This window comes from Myxocyprinus asiaticus, chromosome 25 (genome assembly GCF_019703515.2).
Source record: "Myxocyprinus asiaticus isolate MX2 ecotype Aquarium Trade chromosome 25, UBuf_Myxa_2, whole genome shotgun sequence".
NCBI lineage: Eukaryota > Metazoa > Chordata > Actinopteri > Cypriniformes > Catostomidae > Myxocyprinus > Myxocyprinus asiaticus.
The window spans coordinates 11,187,293-11,213,194 of NC_059368.1; the positions used below are offsets into that span (position 1 = coordinate 11,187,293).

General features: G+C 40.8%; 1 protein-coding gene across 2 annotated transcripts in view; it reads right to left on the reverse strand.

Annotated features, from left to right (window-relative positions):
• LOC127416088 (tubulinyl-Tyr carboxypeptidase 2-like) overlaps positions 1 to 25,902 on the reverse strand; it is a 43,308-nt gene that overhangs the window by 11,607 nt on the left and 5,799 nt on the right. Inside the window, exons 1-5 of one of the 2 annotated variants that reach the window (XM_051655217.1) lie at positions 24,014 to 24,059; positions 23,525 to 23,613; positions 22,687 to 22,743; positions 21,995 to 22,069; positions 1,500 to 1,881 (exon numbers count right to left, since the gene is read on the reverse strand). In XM_051655217.1, coding sequence (XP_051511177.1) covers positions 1,500 to 1,881; positions 21,995 to 22,069; positions 22,687 to 22,743; positions 23,525 to 23,577 — 567 coding nt within the window. In that variant the 5' untranslated portion in view covers positions 23,578 to 23,613; positions 24,014 to 24,059. Of the gene's footprint in view, positions 1 to 1,499; positions 1,882 to 21,994; positions 22,070 to 22,686; positions 22,744 to 23,524; positions 23,614 to 24,013; positions 24,060 to 25,902 lie in introns of those variants that run through there. The other variant, XM_051655215.1, reaches the window with a different exon arrangement.

The window sequence follows — 25,902 nt, forward strand, 5'->3', positions numbered from 1 at the left end:
AATAACAATTTTACTATACATTGGTAATTCATTTCAGTTGTAATTTATTAAGGCTTTTATTTTGAAAGTCAGGCGCTGAGCGCTCCAAGAAGTCTGTGTTTGAGTGTTTGTTTGTAGGCTAATTCACAGTAGTGTAATATGCTTCTCATTCAACATCTGGTAAAATGCTTGTCCGGTGCTGTTCTCAATGCATGTTATAGGCGGACTGAAATATTGATCATCTTCATCTGAGATGGAGTTTGTGTGGAGCGACAACATATTGCGCTAAGCACACGCGCAGTCTCTGTTTATGTGTGTGTGTGTGTGTCGGCAGAGCGGCGCTCGTTCAGTAAAGTGTCGTGCCAGAGACTACTTAGCTGTGCATGCTGACTGTACATTTATTATTAAACAGACTTTTGCAATTCACAAAGCTTTTGGATGACTGTAAGAGCCTGAATAAAACGCACGAGTTATATGGACTACTTTAATGGTGATTTGAAGGTTCAAACATTTTGATTTATACATTGAGCAACTGCTGTGCTAACCATAGCATAGTGACCAAGTTGCACTCAGACGTGCATATGTTTAGCATGCTAACACTTCCTGTCACTACCTAGCTAGCATTTCATTTGAGTTTTTTGTCAAACTGTTGGGTTTCCTTGATTCAGCTATGTCTGTTTCAAGTAGTTAAGTTGAAATTACATAGTAATTTTAATTTAAGAAAACTAATTTCAAACATGTTGAACCACTATCCATGACTGAATAAAGTTCAGCCAATAAGTTTTTTTTAGTGAATGTTGTTGAGCCAGACTTCCAGGCAAGTCAACCTACGAATATCTTGCTTGTATACTGTGTCTATCAACAGTAAGCTGAGGTAGGAGAAAATGTTTTAACATAAAACAATTTACAAATGTCACTATTAAAAACCATCCCCTTTTTGTCTTAGTAGTTTTTCTATAGCTTATACAATAGAAACAACTGGCAAAAAACATCTAATTTTGAAGAGTGAGTCTCAAATTCCTCTGCATCCTTAAAAAGAATCCTACATTCCTTATGCACATCCAGAGCACAATTTGCCCTCTCTGCTAATGTGGTTCATGGAAACTATGTCACAGCTGACTTTGGTCATCCACCCAAGTCAAGGCTACATCTGAGAAACTGGGAGCACATGACCTACTTTTTATTGGCTACATGATAAACGTCACGTTACAGTCAAAGCAGCTGATCCCAGACTTGTCTGCTGGTCTAACTCTTTATGGATGTCCAAGAACAAACACAGTCAAAGCTGATCCTGATTCAGTTATTGAGAGTAAATCTCCTTTCTTTGAAATAACAAATAGATGACATAGTAAAAAAGAGGCTCCCATAGGAAATCTGACCTTATTTATCTCTCACAGCTCCAATAAGGCCACTGAATTACATTGTTTTTAGGAGGGCCACAAGAAGTCCTCATAATGTATAAAAAATGCCTTACCTAAGATATTGCAAAAAATCTGATCACAGATCAGCTATGGACTCACCTTCATCCTCATATCACGCCCGTGCTTCTCCAGCTCTTTGCGCATGTCTTCACGGCCCTGCTTACAAGCGTTGATCACCAGATAGTTCCACTCGATGGGCTGGAAAACATGTGGATTGTGGGGCACATACAGGCCGATCTTTATCTTCTTCATAGTGTGCTGGTAGTGGCGATATGAGTCCTCAAAATCGAAAACTAGCTCGCTGAGTGTACGGAAGGTCAGAGCTCTATCCATGAGATCGGCACGGCGACTCATACCCAAGGTGCCATAGCGGCCGTTACAGTAAACGCCCAACACCACATGATGGAAGTGGTGCCCGGAGAACTGTGTCTTAAAGCTGATGGGGAAACGTTCCACAGAGGTCAGACCGTTGGTAAGGTAGCTAGTGGTAAAGAGTCAAGGTTTTGCTTGACAGCTTATTTGATTCAAGTTCATTCATTAGTGATGGGATAATCAGGATAGCTTAAATGTGTAAAATCAAGTCTAGAATTAGTAGCTCCTAGAGAAAGAAGTGATAATGAAATGGCAAACTGATTTTTATCAGCGTTAAAATTCAGGAGGGTACCGAAGCCTTCCCAAGGTTTCTTAACTTAGTGTGTATTGCTTTTTCAAACTTGATTCACCTTTGAACTTTAAATAAACTTAGTTTTCTCACACTTCCCAAAAAATCAATGGGCTACTGACTTACTGTATGTCAATAAGGGGCTGCTCTGCTGTGAATCAGAAAAATGAATAGACAATTAGTTTAACATTCTAGAGAGTAAACAGCTATGTCACCACAAACTTATGTGTGTATGCTCTATTCTCAGAACTGTCCCAACATTCTGAATTTAAGCTTACTTTTATTTCCTGAAAATGATCAGAACCTCTAGTAAGTGGTGCGTTGCTTAGGAAGGCATCACTATTAATATTCCTCATACTTTCCGAATAGGGATTTTAACATATTCCTAAATCTAAGAATTTAACTTTTGTGCTCCGAACATTAATGATACCTTACAATCATGCTGCTTTTTGAGAAAAGGCGTGCTTTCACATTTCAAAACAATCAGACTTAAGATTTCCACTTGCCGAATGATTAAAAAAAAAAAAAATCCCATAGACATTAAAAGTGGGATGTGAGCATTATTTAGGGACCAAAATAGATTTAGAAGTGGGCTCTTTTGACTCTGACTATTATGCAACCATCTAGAATACCTCAGCAACCACACAGAAATGCGTTAAACACCACTCCTGAGCAACCACATAGTAATGCCCATGCAACCACTCAGAACACCTTTGCAACAACATATCAATGCCATGGAAACCACAAACACCCTAGCATTGTGGTGGCAACTTTTGCACTATTCCACTCACATCTTCTTCATAAAAAGTATAAATATAGTTTAAGAATACTGACAATGCAAACAAAGTCAAGTTCTGATAAAAAAGACAAAGATCTCAAGTAAAAAATAAACCCTCTCTTTTTCCCATGACAAATATAAGTTGCAGAGATGTGATTGAAGTTGGTCAGCATTCAATCGGCTAGACTGGTCTTCCCCTTGTTTTTTTCCCCCATCTCTGCCTGATCTCTTCTGTAGTCTTATGCAAGTGTGATCAGTGCTCACTGCGGCATGGCCACAAATGATGTGGCATTTGCTGCCATGAGCAGTCACCAGGCTGTGAGTGCATCAGCAGGGTTCATACCAGGGCTCATCTGCAGCTAGGGGGAAAAGCCTCTGATGTGAGGACAAAAGCAGCTCACATTTGGACCTTATGTACATCAATCAATGCATCAAATAGAGCGGTGTTTGTTTTAAAGGTATCTTTAGTCATTTAAGGACATCATGGAACGGCATGAGAATCTGTCATGAAATTATGACAGAATTTTAATTTTTCAGTAAACTATCCCTTTAAATTAATCTTGTCAATAAACCATATGCCAGTGCTGTTTTGCTATTAGATACTGCATTGGAAGCTGCCAAGTCAGTCAAGAGCACACAGAACAGATCTGTTGAGCTGTGTGTGTCTTACAACACAACCAAAGGGTCTGGATCTGCTTGACTTCTTTGTCATCTCCCTTTCAAAGACATTCACCAGCATACAAATACACAATATGCTGGTATTTCATAACAATAGCATTCTAGGATGCCATGCAAAGGGCAGACGTGCGAGAGACAGCTCTGCACACTTTGCTAATTTTTTTAATTCTTTTCATGATATAATCTGGTGAAATTCGATACACCCAGTTACACAATTGCTGTTTGAGGTAAACATGGCAAAGAAGTCAAAATCCTCGGGCTCTGGAGACATTAAAAGACACTTACGGGTTCAAGATGAAAGCCCAGACAGGCCTGTGGACCGGGGACTCGATTTGGATGGCGCGGCGGGAGAAGGAATCCAGCGTCAACTGTCCAACATGTCGGTGATATTGACGAAGGTACTTGCGGACTTGAAGGATCTCGCTGTAATACGTCGATCGATTACGGCGACGGAAAAAAAATTCTTTGAGTTAGTCGCAAGAGTGACAGATGTTGAGAGACGAGTCGATTATTTGGAGTCATCGGAGAGGGAATTGGCCGCTTATCCGCCCGCGACCAAAGTTGATTTGGAACGTGTTTTTGAAAAGCTTGAAGATCTTGACAACAGAAGCTGCAGGAATAACATTAGAATTGTTAGAATTCCTGAGAATCAGGAGGGCAGAGATATGGTGAAATTCCTAGACGAGCTTTTCCCGAGTCTGCTCGACATAACAGGCCACAAGCTGGAAATCGAGCGAGCTCACAGAGTCCTGACTCGCAGATCTACTGAGGGAGACAGGCCCCGATCGATTCTGGCCAAATTTTTTAGATCATCCAATAAAGATCTCGTGTTGTGCCAGGCGAGGAGCAAAGGAAAACTTTCTTGGAAGAATTACAATATTTTCTTGTTCACAGACTTTGCGAACTCAACAAGAGAGAAACGCGATCAGTTTAAGGAATGCAAGAAACTCTTACATCAGCGGAAGATCACTTTTGCTCTGATGTTTCTGGCCAGACTGAGAATAAACACCAAAGACAGCAGCAAAGTATTTACATGTCCCAATCAGGCAATGTCTTTTATTGAAACATTGGGTGAGTAACCATTGGGTGTTTTTCTTGTGAGTGGATTGACTCACTGTACATACTCTGGCTTTCGGAGAAAGCTGGGTGCCATTTTTGTTTCTTTTTGCATTGGCTCCGCTGAGCGGCTGGAGTTTGCTTTGTTTTGTGGATCAACACTTTTCCTTAAAGAAACGTTTGCATTGACGGAAGATCACTTTTACAATGAAGTTCCCGGGCAGATACGGATGACCGCAAAATATCTACAAGCCCACACAAAGGATGTCTTTTATAAAGTTGGCGGACTGTGTAAATCATGGGATATACTTTTATGCAGCCTCCGAGTGAATTGACTCTTGACCATCCGAGGAACTGGGATGCGTGTTTCGTTTCCTTTTGTGCTGGTTCTGCCTAGCGGTTGGAGCTTGTTTTTTTTTTTAAATAACATTACTTCGGGACAGTTATGGATGAATCTGTCAGTTCCTTGTGCTTATGCCTGCTGTTGGTTGGAGTATGATTTGTGGAGTATTTTCGTGGGACATTGGAATGATTATGTCATCTGCTGCACTCATCAGCTGACTCACTGAAGAGTCGTTTGTTGGTCCAAGGAAAATGAACGGCTTTATATCGGCTGAAATTTGTTTCGTGAAGGAACACACCTTCGAGACAGTTCTGTGAATGAGTCTACACGTTCTTTGTGTTTATTCTGTTTGTTTTGTTTGGGGGGAAGTTCGAGGTTTTATTGTTGCATTAATGTTGAAATGTGGTCTTCATAATTTTGTTTTTGGCACACAATTTATTTTTTCTATTATATCAAAATGCCAAATGTTAATATGAGTGTACTATCTCTCTCCACATGGAATGTGAATGGGTTGGGGCACCCTATACAAAGAAGGAAGGTTATTTCTTTTCTTAAACATAAGAAATATGATATAGTGTTTCTTCAAGAAACGCATCTTTCCCTGCAGGAAGCTGAAAAATTTGGGAAGATATGGGGTGGACATGTTTTCTTTAGTGCTGGTTCAAGTAAGAGCAAGGGAGTCATTATATTGGTAAATAAACATTTATAATTCAAATGTCTGAAACAGTTTAATGATAAATTAGGAAGTCATTTTTGTTTTAGCAGAAATTCAGGGGCAAAGTCTGATTTTGGCTAATATTTACACACCTAACGCTGATGATCAGGGCTTTTTTATAGATCTTGATGGGATGTTGCAAGTTGCTGGCACCCCTCATGATATAATATTGGGAGGAGACTTTAATCTTTTGATGGACTCAGTCCTTGATCACAGTGAAGCAAAAGTGTGTAAGCCCCCTAGAGCAACACTCACGCTTCACAGGATGTGTAAAAATCTTGGTCTTACAGATATTTGGAGACTTTTGAACCCATCTGGTAGAGACTATACATTTTTTTCATCAGTCCATAAGATTTATTCTAGAATAGATTTCTTTTTTTATATCCAAATCCCTCATTTCATCTGTTGTTGATTGCTCAATTGGAAACATCTTAGTCTCAGATCATGCCCTGGTGAGTTTAGAGATGTTGACACATTTAGAGAAAAATAAATCATATAGTTGGCGCCTTAATGTATCCCTTTTGCAAAATCCTGATTTCCAACAAATGTTAAAGATTGAAATCAGTGTTTATATGGAGACCAACTGGTCCTCAGTATCCTCTGTGGGCGTGGCTTGAGAGGCACTTAAGGCGGTTCTTAGAGGTCGGATCATACAATATGCCTCATTCATCAAAAAATCCAAAGCACGAGAACTCGTTGAGTTGGAAGGAAATATTAAAAGTGCAGAGGCAGAGCTGAAACGCCGTATGTCATCTGATGGCCTCAGAGAATTGACCCGATTGAAATATAGATATAATATTATTTTGTCACAGAAAGAGGAGTTTTGGTTATTCAGGGCAAGACAGTCATACTTTGAGTCAGGGGACAAAGCAGGGAAGCTTTTGGCTAGATATATAAAGCAGAGAGAGTCTCTTTCTATCATTCCCTCAGTGAAATGCTCAGCCATTGATATTAATAATGCCTTTAAAGAGTTCTATCTTGATCTTTATAGTTCCACGTCTTCGTCTACTGATGAAGATATTAGAAACTTTGTGGAACCATTAGATCTTCCTAAACTGAAGACTGAGCAAAAAAACTCTCTTGATTCTGAGATAACCTTGGAGGAGCTTGATGAGGTAATTAAGTCCCTACCTACTGGCAAGGCTCCGGGGCCAGATGGTTTTGCCGCAGAATTTTTTAGATCCTATGCTACAGAACTGGCTCCACTTTTGTTAGAAGATTATACTGAATCATTAAAGAATGGAAAGCTTCCTCCAACCATGACATAAGCCCGGATCAGTCTGATTCTTAAAAAGGACAAAGATCCAAGCGAGTGTAAAAGTTACCATCCAATCTCCCTGATCCAACTAGATGTAAAAATCTTGGCTAACCGATTAAGTAAGGTTATGACATCTCTTATACATATAGATCAGGTGGGGTTTATTCGGGGCCACAGCTCTTCTGATAACATCATGTGGTCAGTAGCGAATGATCAGTCTCCGGTCGCTGCCATCTCACTTGATGCCGAAAAGGCATTTGATATGGTAGAATGGGATTATCTTTTTAAGATTTTGGAAATGTATGGGTTCGGGAGTACATTTATTGGTTGGATTAAGTTACTTTATAGACACCCTGTAGCAGAGGTACAAACAAATAGATTAATTTCAGATTATTTTACTCTGGATAGGGGCACCTGGCAGGGTTGCCCTCTTTCCCCATTATTGTTCTGTCTTGCCCTGGAACCATTAGCAGCCACGATAAGAAAGGAGAATGATTTTCCAGGGGTGGTGGCAGGAGGTGTGGCACATAAGCTTCTGCTTTACGCAGATGATATTTTATTATTTGTCTCTGAACCTACTAGATCTATGCCTTGCCTCCACAGAATTATTAATTCCTTTTCCAAGTTCTCAGGATACAAAGTCAATTGGTCTAAATCCTGGCTTTGGCTCTGACAGCGTTCTGTCCAGTAACAGCTTTCCAGCCGGGCGCCTTCCAGTGGCCCAAACAGGGAGTATTTGGGGATTTTATTCCCAGCAAATTTGTCTGATTTAGTTAGTGTTAATTTTTGACCCTTTAATAAAAAGGTTTTCGAGTGATGTGGGCAGGTGGGCTTCATTACATCTATCGATGATTGGGAAAGTTAATGTTATTAAAATGAATTGTATTCCAAAATTTAACTACCTGCTACAGTCTCTCCCTGTAGATGTCCCCCTCTCTTATTTCAAGCAATTTGATAGCATAGCGAAATCCTTCATTTGGAATGGTAAACATCCCAGATTGCATTTTAATAAGTTACATATGCCGATACACAAAGGTGGGCTAGGCCTACCCAAGATTTTATTTTTTTATTACTATGCGTTCAGTCTCAGACATTTGGCTCATTGGTCACTTCCATCTGAGAGAGCTCCCCCTGGTTTGTTATTGAACAGGCAGTTCTTGCCCCTATTTCGCCATTACAAAGCATCTCTATCAAACTAATCGGAAAAGTTAAGTTACACCCCATTATTTCACACTTACACTCTGTATGGACTAAAGTGTCCAGATTGTTTAAATTGGACACTTATTTAAATGTTGCCTCGAGCATATGGCTGAACCCAAGATTGTGTATTGGCAAGTCCCCTTTCTGCTGGCCAGAGTGGATTATGAGGGGGTTTGCTACAATCGGTGACCTATATTAAAGTGGAGTGTTGAGATCATTTGAAAACTTGGTCCAACATTTTGGGATCCCCAGACCTCAGTTTTATAGGTATTTACAACTGTGCCACCTGCTTTGTACTATTTATGGGAGTAGCACACACCCCCCTAAGGTGGCAGATGTTTTGGGAGAGGTGATTGCGGCTTTTGGAAAAGGTCATGAGGCATCAGTGTACTACTCCATGTTAATTCAGAGTCTGGGGGATGGAGCCTTAACTTCTCTCAAGAGAGTATGGGAGAAAGATTTCAACTTGGCACTGGAGGAAGGAGTGTGGGCTAAGATTTATAAAAACATTAAGTCTGCATCTAGAGATGCAAGGGTGCGTCTTATACAATTCAAAATTTTGCACAGATTTTATTGAACCCCCTCTAGACTGTATAGGCTTGGTCTTAAAGACACACCCACCTGCTGGAGATGCCAATCAGAGGATGGAGACATGGCCCATGTTTATTGGTGGTGTGTCAAGATCCAGAAATTCTGGTCGAAGGTTCAGAATTTTGTGTGTGACATGGTGGGCACTCGGGTTTCGTTTTGCCCCAGACTTTGTGTTCTGGGCAATGGGGCGGTAATCGATGTAGAGGATGGCCATATTGAGAACTGGGTACTGACCTGTGTGATGATCGCCAGGCAGGTTATTTTGAGGGGTTGGAGGTCAGCTGGTGCGTCCCCATATCTGGAGTGGTGCACGGAGATGGGGAGGGTAGCGGCTTATGAGGAGGTGTCATTGGGAAGACGGGGTGATTTAGATTTGTTTGTCCGGAAATGGGGCAGGTATTTGGAATTTTTGGGGGGCTCTCGGGTGGGGTGTGGAGAGAGTATTGTAGTATAGTTTTTAAGTGAGTATGATTATTATGTGTGTATATATATATGTATGTATATATACCACCAATCCTGTGGTCACACATAAGTAAATATATATACATACACACACACACACATACATATATGTGTATGTGTGTGTGTGTGTGTGTGTATGTGTATGTGTATGTATATATTTACTTATGTGTGACCACAGGATTATTTTTTTGGGGGGTTGGGGGGTTGTCGGGTTTAAATGTTGTGTGTGTGTATATATATATATATATATATATGTGTGTGTGTGTGTGTTTCTTGTTATTATATATTAATAAAAATAAAAAAAATTACAAACAACAGCATTCTAGTCCATTAATCACCAATCACAGAAACAAGTAGTCACAACCAGAAGAACAGCTATTCCTGAGATTAAAATTACAAACAAGCCACATATGCACATTCTCAGTAACTCACAGTAGTTTTAGAACTATTCTAGGGGTCAAAAGAGCCATAAAAGACAACATGAAACACATTTCACTGCATTTAATTTAAGCAAAACAACATCTTTACAAATGGAACAGAATATTCAGTTTGAAATTATGTTGGATGGGACTTGATATACCCACTGGGATTTCATAGGATAATGAAAAAGTAAGTAACCAATCATGATATTATTGGTTAATCTAATTTTTTCCGTGGTAAAATCAGCATTGTATTAGCAGCTAATCCAATTTTCACTATAGCTGCCAGCTTGTTATTTACGCACGCACAGAATACAATATTCAGACGTATAACTATTTTTTTTATTTTTTTTGATTTTTCCCCTTTTTCACCCAATTTGGAATGCCCAATTCCCAATGCGCTTTTAAGTCCTCGTGGTTGCGTAGTAATTCGCCTCAATCCGCGTGGCGGAGGATGAATCCCAGTTGCCTCCGCGTCTGAGACCATCAACCTGCGCATCTTATCATGTGGCTTGTTGAGCGCGTTGCCACGGAGATATAGTGCGTGTGGAGGTTTCACGCCATCCACCGCGGTATCTGTGCTCAACTCACCACGCGCCCCACCGGCAACAAACCACATTATAGCAACCACGAGGAGGTTACCCCATTTGACTCTACCCTCCCTAGCAACCGGGCCGATTTGGTTGCTTAGGAGACCTGGCTGGAGTCACTCAGCATGCCCTGGGATTTGATCTAGCGAACTAGTGAACTCCAGGGGTGGTAGACAGCATCTTTTACCACTGAGCTACCAAGGCCCCCTAACCTATAACTATTTTAAGTATATACAATATTTACCAACCATTTTACCTTTGGTAAAATGTGATGATTGTGATGAAGTGGCGTGTTGCCGTAAATGTGGTAAGAACTGAATCGTTAAAATCGTTCCCACCAGTCAAGCCTCCTACTTCCTAATTCCCCTATGTGTGAACACCTGATAAAATACCAGTTACCATGCACATACTGCACCCTCACCCTCATGTGGTGACAGGCCACAGTACATACAGTACACAGTACATACAGTACACATACACATGTGCCTCTACAATGAAAAAAACGTTTCAGAAGTGGTAAAAGTTGAATGAGCAAATAATGTCAGTTTTGTTTTCGTGTTGACTTTAAATTGTTTTCCCATTGTCTGTAGGCTCATTAACTCAAGCCCATTCTTTCTTTTGTAGTATTTCAATGCTTTTCAATGTATAACAATATACAGTAAGTATTTCATCTGTTATTAATACAGCACTTTGTTGTTGTTCGAAGTAAACACAGGCCTATTCAATTCGTTTTGTTCATGTGCCAAGTTTCCTTTTGCGGAACAGCCTCTGTGTGTACACATATACACACACCCTCAAAACCCCCCACCAGTGTTCTAATGAGAAGACACCAGAGGATCACATTACCCATTAGCAGGGCCATGTGATCCACTCAGCAGCAGTGTTATGAATTTCAACAGTCTTATCTGCAATGCAAGCATTCCCAAACCTTGAGGGATTACTGCTGCTATACTTAAATTCTAAGTACTCAGTATGAAACACACACTGATTTTGACCAAACTTCTTCTAAATATGAAGATAGAAGGAGTTTTGTCTTTTTGAATTTACAAAACAAGAAATTTCTGGTTTGAAACACTAGTGAACATTTGTGTAGTATCAAATCAAAACAAATAACTTTTATTGTCACACAACCATATACACAAGTGCAATAGTGTGTGAAATTCTTGGGTGCAGTTCCAAGCAACATAGCAGTCGTGACAGTGATGAGACATATACCAATTTACAATAAACTTCAGATTTACACAACATAATTTAAAATCTAATATACACATAATTACACACAACACAATATACAAATAATAACATACAATGTACATTATACAATACACACAATATAGAATACACATTATACAATAAAAAAATAGTATATATAGTATATATAAAATATACAGTAGGTTGTATTGTACTGTATTGACATTCAGGCTGTCGGTTGATAGTCAGTTGCCAGTGTGTTGTTAAGAGAGATATAATTATGACAGTCCAGTGTGAGATAAGATTAATAAAGTGCAGTGCTGATGTATATTGATCGTGAGAGATCAAGAGTTCAAAAGTCTGATTGCTTGGGGGAAGAAGCTGTCATGAATTCGGCTGGTGCGGGTCCTGATGCTGCGATACCGCCTGCCTGATGGTAGCAGTGAGAGTAGCCCATGGCTCGGGTGGCTGGAGTCTCTGATGATCCTCCAAGCTTTTTTCACACACTGCCTGGTATATATGTTCTGGAGGGAGGGAAGCTCACCTCCAATGATGTGTCTGGCAGTTCGCACCACCCTTTTCAGGGCTTTGCGGTTGTGGGCGGTGCTATTGCCGTACCAGGTGGAGATGCAGCCAGTCAGGATGCTCTCTACGGTGCTGGTGTAGAACCGTGTGAGGATGTGGCGGTTCATTCCTCAGGGCCATCTCAGGAAGAAGAGGCGCTGATGAGCCTTCTTCACAACAGCCTCAGTGTGGACAGACCATGTGAGTTCCTCAGTGATGTGGACACACAGGAACTTGAAGCTGTTGACTCTCTCCACTGGTGATCCAATGATGGTGATGGGGCTGTGTTCTCTTTCTCTTCTCCTGAAGTCCACCATAAGCTCCTTTGTCTTACTGACACCAGTGTGTCAGACTGTGCACCTCCTCTCTGTAGGCTGTTTCATCATTGTCAGTGATCAGACCTACCACCGTCATATCATCAGCAAACTTAATGATGGCATTGGAGCTGTGTGTTGCCACACAGTCATGTGTGTACTGGGAGTACAGGAGTGGGCTGAGTGTTGAGGGTCAGTGATAAGGAGATGTTACTGCCCATTCTAACCACCTGGCGTCTGCTTGACAGGAAGTCCATGATCCAGCTGCACATCGAGCTGTTTAAGCCCAGAGCCCGGAGTTTCTCATCAAGCTTGGAGGGCACTATGGTGTTGAATGCTGAGCTGTAGTCTACAAACAGCACTCACATAAGTGTTCCTTTTTTCCAGGTGGGAGAGAGCAGTGTGTATTGTAGATGCAATGGCATCATCAGTGGAGCGGTTGTTGCAGTAAGCAAACTCCAATGGGTCCACTGATGGAGGCAGCACAGAGCAGATGTAATCTCTGATTAGTCTCTCAAAGCATTTGCTGACAATGGGGGTCAGAGCAACAGGACGCCAGTCATTTAAGCAAGTGATTTTGGATTGCTTTGGTACAGGCACAATGGTGGATGTTTTAAAGCATGTGGGGACTACAGACAAAGAGAGGGAAAAGTTGAAAACGTCCGTAAAAAAACAGCCAGTTGGTTCGCGCAAGCTCTGATGACGCAGCCCAGAATGCCGTCTGGACCCGCGGCTTTACGAATATTCACCCGTCGGAAGGATCGGGTTACATCCGCTACAGAGACGGAGAGTGAACTAACCTCTGTAGCTTCGGCCGCAAGAGCTCTCTCCGTGAGGGCAGTGTTATTTCCCTCGAAACGTGCATAAAAAGTATTTCGTTTTTATTCCCTTTAAAGTCTGTGATGATATGAATTCCCTTGATTCTTCTAGAGTTGGTGGTGTTAAACTGTCTTTCAATCTTGTTCCTGTACTGGCGTTTTGCTTCTCTGATAGTTTTTCAGAGGGCATAACTGGCTTGTTTATGCTCCTTCGCATTCCCGGAATTAAAAGCGGAGGTCCATGCATTAAGCGCAAACATCGCTATTAATCCAAGGTTTCTGGTTCTGGTAGATCCGTATTGTTTTGGCCGGAACAACATCCTCTATGCACTTTCTGATGAAACACGTGACGCTATCAGTGTAAAGCTCGATGTCGTCATCAGAGGCGGACCGGAACATCTCCCAGTCCACGTGATCAAGACAGTCTTGTAGCGCAGAGTCTGATTGGTCCGACCAGCACTGGATCGTTCTGAGGGTGGGTGCTTCCTGTTTCAGTTTCTGCCTGTAAGCGGGCAGAAGCAGAACGGAAGAGTGGTACGAATTGCCAAATGGTGGGCGGGGGAGGGATTTGTAGCCATCCCGGAAGGGAGCGTAGCAATGGTCCAAAACCCGGTCCCCTCGTGTGTTAAAACTGATGTGTTGGTGGTATTTTGGTGCGATTGATTTGAGATTGGCTTTGTTAAAGTCCCCGGTCACAATGAACGCGGCTTCAGGGCGCGCGGTTTCCTGCTTGCTTATAATCCCATACAGTTCCTTGAGTGCCCGGTCTGTGTCGGCTTGTGGCGGGATGTACACAGCTGTGATAATGACCGCTGTGAATTCCCTCGGTAGCCAGAATGGTCGACACAGAAACATGAGAAATTCCAGATCAGGAGAGCAGAAAGACTTGATAGAATGTACGTTCCTCTGATCACACCAGGATTTATTGATCATAAAACATACACCACCACCTCTGCTTTTACCTGAGAGGTCTTTCGCTCTGTCCGCTCGATGCATGGAGAACCCCGTGGGTTTGATGGCTGAGTCTGGAATCTCCGCAGACATCCAAGTATTTGTTATGCAGATACAGCAGTCCCTCGTCTCTCATTGGAAAGAGATCCGCGCTCTCAGCTCGCAGAGCTTGTTGTCCAGAGACTGAACATTTCCCAGTAGAATACTGGGTAGCGGGGGTCGATTTGCGTGAAGTCTTACTCTGATGAGAACGGCGACTCTGTTTCCCCTTTTCCTTCTGTATTTCCGCGGCCGGGCTGCCCAGACAAAGGGCTCCGCTGTCATGTTTGTAAACAGTGGGTCAGCATTGAGGAATTTGAAGTCCAGTTTACGTTGTGTAATTGCAGAACCAATGTCCAAAAGTGTTTGTCTGTCGTAGACAATAAGGCAGACAACATCCAAGACAAAAAAACATAAGAATTATAAACAAAACAAACAAAAAACTACAATGTTGTGTCGGAGCTCACAACGCAGCAGCCATACTCGGTGCCATCTTGAGTCCAGGAGACTCAAATACTCCTCTATGGGCTGTCCTTGTGAAATAACGGCTGAAAAAAAAAAAAAAACCTGCTGATATTGCAAATGAAAAAAGTGGAACAAACATACGGCCTGGCCACAGGCCAAAACAATAGATTAAAAGCTAAAAGCTTGGACCTATATCATATAGTTCTGCTTTTACTATGTAATCCATGATGGATCAACATTCAATCTGTCACTAGAACTTTTTTGCCATCATAGAGTGTAGTCCCAGCATCTACCAGCAGGGGCTACCGGGGACCTGCATACCAAATTTTAGATCCCCTGGTTCTCATTTCAAGGACTGTTCATCGGTTTAAGGAACTGACCTCTGTCCCTTGAACAATTCCATCTAGTTGTCGTACTCATTCAAAACAACAGCTGGAGGCACTTCATTCATAGTGACACGATCAACGTTACTACGATTGTAATAGAATGTCATTATTAAAATTTGGACCATGTTGTTCAGTGGCTGGATGCTCCCTAGATGTCTGGAACTAATGGAAATTAAAGTTTTTATATTGGCGAAAAAGAAGCCACAAATGGATACATGATCCGTGCAGTGAAGCAAGACAGGATACATGCAGTATTAACAGTTGTAGCACACATCTTATCTCTGGTAGGTGAAGACATTTTTGCCAGCTAATAGTCAGTTTGATAGGTAGAGTTTAGCTGGCTTGTTAAATCAGAGTATTTCTTTACGGGCTCTAAAAGTGACTATAGACCGCTCCCATTACAATGAATGAAGCTGCACAAGTCATTTACATTTAAGCCCACTGTATGATTCTGGCCACGATTCTGCCGTCTGAGACAAATTTCGGGAATTCTAAAGGATTTCTGTCGTCGTGGGGCAAAATCTGCAATCTTACAATGTTTAGTGTGACATGCTCACCGACAGCCAATTAATAGCCTTTGCGATGATCTAATACTCCAATTTCATTTATGTTTTCCCTATGTGAACGCAGAACTTTGTCATTTTTTGCGCCACAAGTCTTTTTATTTCCACAATAAATTTTTGCTTTTGGTAGCTAATTATTACTGTAGGCTACCTCCTCCACTCGCGTTCATTCTCAACATCTGTAGTTTTCTGTATTTGTGATCAGGCTGTCTTATTATAGGCCTATTTGACAAAATCCATCTTTCTTTTTATATGCTATGCTCGTGATGGAGTACTGGAGCAATGGAATTGCTGATGCCCTGACTTTCAGGGAAAAAAAAAAGCAACAATATTAAAGGATAGTAAAAATCCTACAGTGTATTGCGGGCATTTAGCAGACTTTTTTTTTTCAAAGCGACTTGAGGAACATAAAAAGCAATTTTTATAAAAAACAATTTAATATGTAGTATGTATATAATATGTAAAATGTAATAATAATAAAAAAAACCTTACCTAGACTGCAAGTCAGTGTTTCCTGCACCGCTATACAGCAGCTGCGCTCTGCCGCTACTGAATCTCCAGCGGCATTGCAAAAGAATGATACTCAAGTTGTGAGCTTGTAGTCTGAACTCAATGTGATGAGATAAAAAAAACACGTTCCGCGAGATAACGCAAAAACAACATATCTTTCTATTGTATTGTGTAGGGCTGAACAATCCTTGAAATAAAACTGAAATCTGAGCGCACGTGAGATGGTTCTGTCTGTGCTCCCTCCACGAATCTCATCTCATGCACAGAATAACAGATGTGTTGCGTTCAACTGTATTTACAGCGTTCTAAATTAACTTTAACTGGCCACTACAACTTACTACACAATTACAAATTACGAAAATCTCATAACACCAGGTTTTTTGTGGACAGAACAAAAATTTACATATGTTCTCTCATCTAAACTTTTCACCCGGAGCAGTCCATCGCGCAAGCCGTCTCTGCGAATGGGCGCTGACCTGGCTCATGCCTCTTGAATTCTATCCCAGCACCATTTGAACGTGAGGGAAACAAAGTTTAACTATTTGATTAATCAGCATTCCAACGCTCCCCAGTGTTTCAATCAGGTTCTCCCACATAGCAGATTCTTGTCAGCCTCATTGCCTCGCCGCGCAGCTTGTTTAGGCTATGATCCATTCAGCGATTCTGTTTGTCTACTTCTAACATGAATATCACAATCGTTCTCTCTTCAAAATGCCATCCGGAGCGCGATTTATCCCATTTGCAACACAGGCAATCATGCAACAGCGAATTCCTTTCAATCGACCGATACTCTAATTATCTAATCTTCTTTTCAAACCAACACAGACATTCCACAGCACACTGCAGTTATACACAGCCTCTGTCCAAACAGACACAAGCTGTATTCAGCTCTGCAAGAGGCGGATCACGCGCCGAATCCCAACTCAATCATTCCACAAACTCGCCTCGCCTCCTCTCAGCATTCGAGCTCACTTCGCCACGCATCCTCGATAACACGAAGCAAGCGCTGCTACAAACTTCCACTCAGCTCTATACAATAACATGACTTTCCCTCCTCCCGTCAGGACAAACACTTCATGCAGGTAAATCAATCTATCACTTTATTTTACAGACAGTCTTCTCTACTTTTACCCGAATCTTTGGATTACAAACTTTATTTACAAGCTCGACCATTCAACTTAATTGCTACATGATTTTAAAAGCGTGCAACATCTGCCATAATTTTATGCTCAACCCAAGCTTAAAGTAACAGGTTTTAATCTACGCCAAATGACTCAGCTTGGCACCTTGCTTTATACTCCAATTTGTCAGTTTCCGTCGAAATATTACAAGTCATCAATATAAGTCATTTTATTCACCACACTACCGCAAACGGTGCTCTTATAGTATCCATTAAATCCAACTCTCAGGCACAAACTCTCACGATTTCATACGTCTTTGTCAAACGAGACAAGTCACCCCATGCCATTTATACATGAAATGACTCGCATTACATTGGAAAAAAAATCTACAAACCTCCAAACTATACGCTTAAGTTAATAAACATCAGAACATCTGGACACTCCAGGTGCCTTCTAATTTCATGACAAACCAACTTTAATTGATGTCGTTCGTATTCTCACGCAAGCATGTTTCCTGACATTGTTTCACATGTTCCTGACATATAATCTAGCAAACAATTACGTTCAGGCATCTGCAGACGTTACGTTTTCCATGTTACCAAGTTTTCTATTAGCTCAACATATCCCTAAGCAGCACAAATGTGCTGCCCAGGTGCCGCAACTGCGGCGTCTCTCGGGCCGTACGACTAAACCTCCCACTACACCGTAAACAGTGCAGCACGCTGTCCAAGCACCACAACTGTGGCATCTTTCCAGCCATGCAACAAACCCCCACTACACTGCAAACAGTGCACGTGCTTTCCGAGCACCGTAACTGGGCATGTGCCACAACCGCAGCATGTCTTTCATACCATGCGTCTCAGCCTCCATTGCTCTGTAACCCATATTATCCTACTCATACCAGACGAACCATCACCCTCCTAACAACTGACAACAATCTGGCTGTTTCAGGTCTTCCCAAAACAGTAAATGCCATGCAAGCACATATCTTGACATTGCCTCACATACGTTCCAGACGCCTTAGTTTTTTCCCACGCAACCTATTCTCTCTGCTAACATCCATCCCTCTACCCCTACCTATCCATGGGCCACTACAGTGGATTCCCAAGTGAGGCTGCCTCCGCTGGTGAACCCCGCTCCAGACCCATTCCCCTCTTCACTTTATCCCCCTCCCTTCTACCATTCTAATCTCTCCTACTCCGGATCCATTCCCTGCGCAAGGCTGCCTCCGCAAGCAAACTTCGTCCCAAATCCCTCCTCAGCTAACCATAATTAAATCAGAAAACATTCCAGGCTCAAAAACCATTTTTCTGACTCTTTCTTGTTTTCCTTCAGAGATCCAAAGCCTTGACCCTAGAAGCAAACCAAACACCAACCCCTGTTCCTCCCCGTTCAGAACTGAAATTACTAGAAATCACCCTCCCAGACTTCTTCTCCACGCACCCCAAGACTCCATTCTTCAAGCCATTTCCCCCTGAACCCTACAAACATATCAAACAGCTCAGAAATGCTTCAAAGATATCCACCTAAATTACAATCTGCTATTTCTAGATTTTTCTCTCCTCTCTGTATCCTCCTTCGACTCACACCCCAACAACACTAAAACTACTTACTATCGACCTTCTAACTCATTACCTAAACACTCTTCATTAGGGCCACATTTCTCTAAACACCTCAAATAAAACACTAGATGCCATGTTCATCCTCGCCTTCTTTGACTTCCTCCATTGCTCCGAACTCACCCCATGACAAAATTCGATCCAAGAACCCATCCCACTATTTCAGACTTCCACATCCTAGACAACGACGCAATCAGATCTGTCCTGCTCAATTCCGGCATCTCAGATAAACTACACTCAAGCCATTCCTTTTGCATCGGTGCCACAACCATAGCAGCACACAAAGGCTGCCCGAACACCAAACACAATTATGGGGACACCAGCCATCCACAACACAGGACGGGCATGCCAAAAGCACTCAAGGGCTCTTCCGTTCTCCCGCTCGAATGCCGTGCAAGCTAACTCACGTTTATTTGCATAGCGTGCTCCCCCTTTCAAACGCAGTGAGGACTCCACCTTTCGAATGCCGTGAGGGCCCCATTGCCAGGAGGAGAGGCTGAGGTCGTCCCGAGCACCTAGGATCCACTCCTATACTCAGGGTGACCTGCCCTAGCGGCTTGGATTCACGCCTCCGCTCAGGCAGGCCTGGCTCCCCCAGCGCAATCCACAAGGGCTATTTCATTCAAACCACAGCGAGGGTTCTCCCGTTCCGAATGCTGAGTGAGCTATTCACGTTTATTTGTATAATTTCTATGCGGCCACAACTGCCAATGTCTCTTCAGTGCTTCCGCTAATTTCCATTCTCAATCTCCCCCTATTCTATACCTCCCAGTTTCCTATCCCACGAGCGACCCTAGTGTGAGGCTGCCTCCACTAGCAACCCCCACTCGTTCTATCATACTTTGGCACCTCTGCCCACCTCTCACAGGGCTCAGCAAGCACCTCCTCCTTCCCCAAACTCATTTCATCGCTCCACGCTCCTTTTTTTGGGTGGTACAAGAGCTATCATAAATAGTTTTATAAACAAGGTTCGGGAGGAGCAAGTTCATTTAATCTGACCAATCACTTTGCTAGAGTAAGCATATATAAACAGCCGCTTACCTCTACATGGTGTTGAGTCTTCCGGCATCCCTCCACCTCCCCTTTCTCCTCCTATCCATTTACTAATAACTAACCTACGTTGGGGGTGCCCAGGACAGCGAGCCACAAACATCTACACTATCCTCTAAGCAGGATTACATTAACTAATTTGTTAACTATGTTTCAGTAGTTCACAAGTTAGTGTTATTATGTGTTGTGGTACTGAAGCTGGTATCAAGAATCGTCAAATTAAATTACTGACTACTAAAATTTGGTGCATTGTGACAATGTATCATAATATACCAGACAAGTAACTTTTTTACTCGGACAAGTGAATAACCAATGTACTTGTACATTGTGCTATGTTACAATGCTTACTGAACTCACTGAATCAGTGTTGTTCAATGTTCAAATGACAGTGTAGCTATCTACAGATAATCTTTTGCAATATTTTTTTTAAATAAATGTAAAAAATGTAAATGTTATATATAATACAAATAATAAACTATGTAAATAATATAGTTAATATAATATTGGGGGGGGGGGGGTTATAACAATACCGCTACCAGAAATGCTCCAGGGCAAGACATGCGCAGTAGCATTCTTATTCCTTTGTAATTGTGTATGTCCTTGAAATGGTCTATAAACATTTAGTCCTTTCTTGATCTGGCAAGCTGTAATCTGGCTGACTGTCACAACTTCTGCAGTTAAAGGAAATTAAGTCATGTTTACGAGGTACTCTTTTTTTTTGGAATACATCATCTGGATACACGTAGTACTCTTCCTTTCCTTGTATTTTTAATGTGAACACACTACTCACTCTACAAAGTGGCGTAGAATAGCAAAAGTACATGATTTGGGACAAAGCTAGATTCTTTTTTGCCATTAAAAGAGCTTGAGGACACACATTTTAATGATTAAAAAATCACTTACAGCAGCTTTGATTGCAACAGTGATTGGTTCTTTGCTGTGCTGTTTAAGTCTTCCGGGACATAACGAGAAGTCTTTCAGCCTTTGAAAAAAGCAACGGAGAGTGGAAGATTAAAAGACCAGTTTTGTACACAAAGACACAATCACAAAGTGAAGCAAACTGGAATTCAACTGCCTAACACAGCACTACAAATCCACAAACAGAGAACCCCTCTGTTTGCAACTAATGGCCCATCAGGTGCCTTATTCCAAAGTACAGTCCGCACTGCAGGCTTTTCATCATGGCCTCTTAAAACACATCACTATCAGCAAACCCCTAGAATATTTCTCTGCTCCAGACACATGATCCAATAGTGCTTTAATAGAGTAAAGGAGAAAAAGGGTTTCCACAAAAAGAAATTAACTGGATTGTACTTATGTGCATGTTAGTAATTACCGTTATGAAGTAGGATTCTTACACTTTTTGATCAATTTGCATGGTTTTTCTATTGCTGTTTCAGTCGTTTGAGATAACGATTGTTTTTAATCACTGTATAGATATTGTACTCTAAAAGAATAATTTCTAGCCTATTAAATAGTTTAGAGCTGAGCATAACTAGAAAAAATTTTATTCACTATATAAATTCCTAACACTTTTTAGGATTTTCTTAATTTCCATTACTTTTCAAGGCCTTGAAATACAACAAAATTACACAGGAAATCAAAGTGCTGCTTCCGAATGTTCAAGTACCATGAAATCGACCCCATACTGCCGAATTACAGACAAGTGCCATCTTCCATCTCCTGAATTACTGCCAAGCGCCATCACCATCGGTCATTTTTGCATCAATTCAGATTGGTTTACCTTTATCCATGGTGCAATCTCCAAGTTCTGGTTCCCATGGAAACCAGGAAGTAATCGCGTTAACATTAACAAAGGTGAACATGATTTAGAGGTTGCATTTTTGCCCTAAAATTAAATTTTTACTCCACTGACGGTTAGTTTTAGGGTTGGGGTTTGGGTTAGAACATATGGTTGATAAAATATGCATTCCTGTTGACTGTATTACATAATTTACAACAAAAAATATAACTTGTTTTAGTGCCACCCCATGGATATTTTACCTCAACAACACTTCTAGATTCGGCCACTAGGGGTGGTGGTTTTGAATTTCAGTAAGCACAGACCGATTTCAGCAGCAGAAATTTTGACCTCCTGTCGCTGATTTAACAGTGAGATCAGTCTGTGAATATACTTTAGGGTTTATTCCAAAACTAGACTAAAACATAAGATAATCATCAATGTATTGGGCCAAGAAATCAAGTGAGCTAGGGAATGCACTCCGGCAATGAAACTATAGGTGCAAGGATACATTCCAAGGATAACTGATTCAAGGCATTTAATGGGAAGTGATTCTCTTATCATCTCTCTGGCAGTCTCCATCAACCTGAAGGACAGGGAAAAGAGTTTTGTTTTACGTAATACAGGGTGTCAATGACCTATACCTTTAGAAACACAGATGTGATACACATTTAGAGTTATCAACCTCTCTAAATCTTCTGATATTGTTCTTAGTCTAAATAAAAGGTCATGTTATTTGTAAAAGGACTTGTCAGCACTTTTAACATTAACAACAAACTTGCAAAAAACAACAGGAAACAACAGAACCTTATGTGAAACATGAGCTTTTCCACTAAGGGGCTGTTCAAACCAAACACGTTTTAGCACTACAAAAAGCAAGATGCAGCGCAATGAATAGAACAGAATGCAGGTGTCCTGACTCGAGACTTGTTTTTAAAGATTGAAAGCTCTTTTTACCTAGACTCATGTTGTCTAAAAAAATGTGGTAATGCAACATAGAAAAAATTAAACGCCCAGCAAGGGTCAAAGTTGTCCATCTAGTGCATGTTTTCATAGAAAAACAATTGAAAAACTGTGCAGATGTATGTACGTGTTTAGTGTGAATGGCCCCTAAGAGTGTCAAATAAAAGAGGAAGCTGATAACAGGAAAACAAAGGTTGTCAGACAAGATGATGAAGATGCCACAGTGATGGTATCACTTACCCACTCAAAGGTCTGGTTTTCTTAATCTCAAAGAACTGTGTTCCTGTGTGGTTGTATCTGTCAGCAGTTAAGGAGCTAAGTGATGACGTCAAGTTCGTTCAGCTCATTTAGGAAGCCTTTTTCCTGTTTTTCATTGTGACTCATGCATGTCTAAATGCACAGCTGCAAACAATATCCTGTTGAAACTCACATCCTCATTATCTTTCACAGATATTACTGTATTTCTGGGAGGAAATTCAGACACTGAAACATTACTCACACACAATGATGAATATAATAATACACAGAGCTAAAATGATCTAGCAATGGCTTCCCAAACCACAGTGGTTCTCAACTCTTTTTGCTTCAGGACCCAAATTACATTGAATGATATTGTTCAAACAGTTAGGCAGTTATCTAACTTCTAACTTAATTAGTAAGCTATATCAAAGCCACAAATCTTCCATCTGCTTGCCTTCAAAGTGAGGCATGACTCAACTGCAGTCAGGAAATAGAACTCAAAGTACCTTTGAATTCAAGTGTAGGTAAAAAAAAAAGAGATTCTCTAATCTCTTAAACAGATATTTTTTATCTAAACAGATAATCCTGCATCTGTGCAGCTGAAGTATGCAGACCTGTTGCTAATATCACTCTGAATTAAAGAGATTTAAAAGGCACTTTGCGTAATTCCAGTTCACAGAATAAATTTCACTGAGCGAGTAAGCGCAACTGACACTCCAAAGGAATAAGTATCCATTAATCCATAATGTATCCCAAAGAAGCAGAGCTTTAGAACAGGTTTGTCAAGCTATGTCCTCAGGGTGTTATGTATGAATAGTTTGTACAAAGTAAAGGATACTGCAGGTTTCTCATGTAGTTCTGGACGGCATGGAGCCAATCAGGCACAGACATGGATGGCTTAAAGTTGGGAACCGATGGCACGGGGTGCTGTGAAAACAAAGAAAAAATTACTATGATAACAGCTGTAATCCCTAATCTCAGTGAACTCCATACACAGACAGCAATTTAAGAAATCAAAGGTAGGCATTATTTATGCAAGATCAGTGAAAAAAATCAAAGAGGCAAGTTTCAACAAAAAATTAATTAATTACAAATTGACTATTTCAACCAGGCTGTCGATTTAATGTGTTAAGTGTGATTAATTAAATAAAAATTACACGTTGAACCAAATTAACAAAATTAATCATGTCCTTTGACCTAAAAAAATTCTGTAATAAAAGTATGTATTTTTCTTTACTATCATCGGAGCAATTCAACTTGAAGTACATGTGATTTTGTGCTTTTACGAGCCGGGCCAGTAGGGGGCAGTCAGCGCGCCTCAACAAACCTCATAAGCAGCGCTGCCACTGAATTAGGGCTGGTCACACAGGATGCGTTCTTGACAGCTGGGTGAAGCATAACAGAATGCAGGGATCTCGATACAGGATTTTCAAAGTTTCAACTACTTCTAACTTGACACATCGTCCTAAAAATGCAGCATTTATGATGCTGCAAACCAGTGAGATGCTCCAAAAGAATCAGTATGATGCATACTCTGGCGGTCAAAAGTTTGGAATAATGTACAGATTTAGCTGTTTTGGAAGGAAATTGGTACTTTAATTCACCAAAGTGGCATTCAACTGATCACAAAGTATAGTCAGGACATTACTGATGTAAAAAAACAGCACCATGACTACTGAAAACAGTCATTTTTGATCAGATCTAGACAGGCCCCATTTCCAGCAGCCATCACTCCAACACCTTATCCTTGAGTAATCCTGCTCAATTGCTAATTTGGTACTAGAAAATCACTTGCCATTATATCAAACACTGCTGAAAGCTATTTGGTTCGTTAAATGAAGCTTAACATTGTCTTTATGTTTGTTTTTGAGTTGCCACATTATACAGTAGACTGGCATGTCTTAAGGTCAATATTAGGTCAAAAATGGCAAAAAAGAAACCGCTTTCTCTAGAAACTCATCAGTCAATCATTGTTTTGAGGAATGAAGGCTATACAATGCTTGAAATTGCCAAAAAAACTGAAGATTTCTTACAAAGATGTACACTACAGTCTTCAAAGACAAAGGACAACTGGCTCTAACAAGGACAGAAAGAGATGTGAAAGGCCAGATGTACAACTGAACAAGAGGATAAGTACATCAGAGTCTCTAGTTTGAGAAATAGACACCTCACATGTCCTCAGCTGACAGCTTCATTGAATTCTACCCACTCAACACCAGTTTAATGTACAGTAAACAATAAAGAGAAGACTCAGGGGTGCAGGCCTTTTGGGAAGAATTGCAAAGAAAAAGCCACTTTTGAAACAGAAAAACAAAAAGAAATGGTTACAGTGGATAAAGAAACAGACATTGGACAACAGATAATTGGAAAAGAGTGTTATGGATCATAACCCCATTGAGCTTTTGTGGGATCAGCTAGACTGTAAGGTGTGTGAGAAGTGCCCGACAAGACAGCCACATCTATGGCAAGTGCTACAGGAAGCATGGGGTGAAATGTCACCTGAGTATCTGGACAAACTGACAGCTAGAATGCCAAGGATCTGCAAAGCTGTCATTGCTGCACATGGACGATTTTTTTGATGAGAACTCTTTGAAGTAGTTTAAGTAGTTCAAATTTTAATAGGAATATTTAACGTTATTAATGTCCTTTGGTGAATAAAAGTACCAAATTATTTCCATAAGAGCAAAATATGCACATAATTCCAAACTTTTGGCCGCCAGTGTATGTACATTACATAGACTGAAAATTAAACACAGCACAGATGGAATGCGAGATTGAGTCCTGTGACAGCAGCACAACTTGACCAACTCAGATGCAAAATGGATTGCTGTCGAATGTAGGCTTTTGTTCAATAATATGGGAATAAAAAATATATATATATTTACTTCTAAAGCCACTTTTTGTGTTGTCAAATCAATGCTTTACTCGTCTGCCACAATAATGCAATATATTTCGATATAAATATCTGAATTATTTATTGTATAGCCTACATATTACATTTATAAATATTTAAAATATGTATTGTTCATATTTGGGGGCCTTTCGTAATTAACTCAATTAAAAAATTGTATCGATTGCCAGCCCTATTTTTAACCAATATTTGTGTGTGCTATGTTTATGCTAATTAGAGTATTGCATTACTCAAATTAATCAAAAATGACTCACATGAATTGAACTGCTTTGATTCTTTGAAAGAAAACAAAATCATATGGGTTC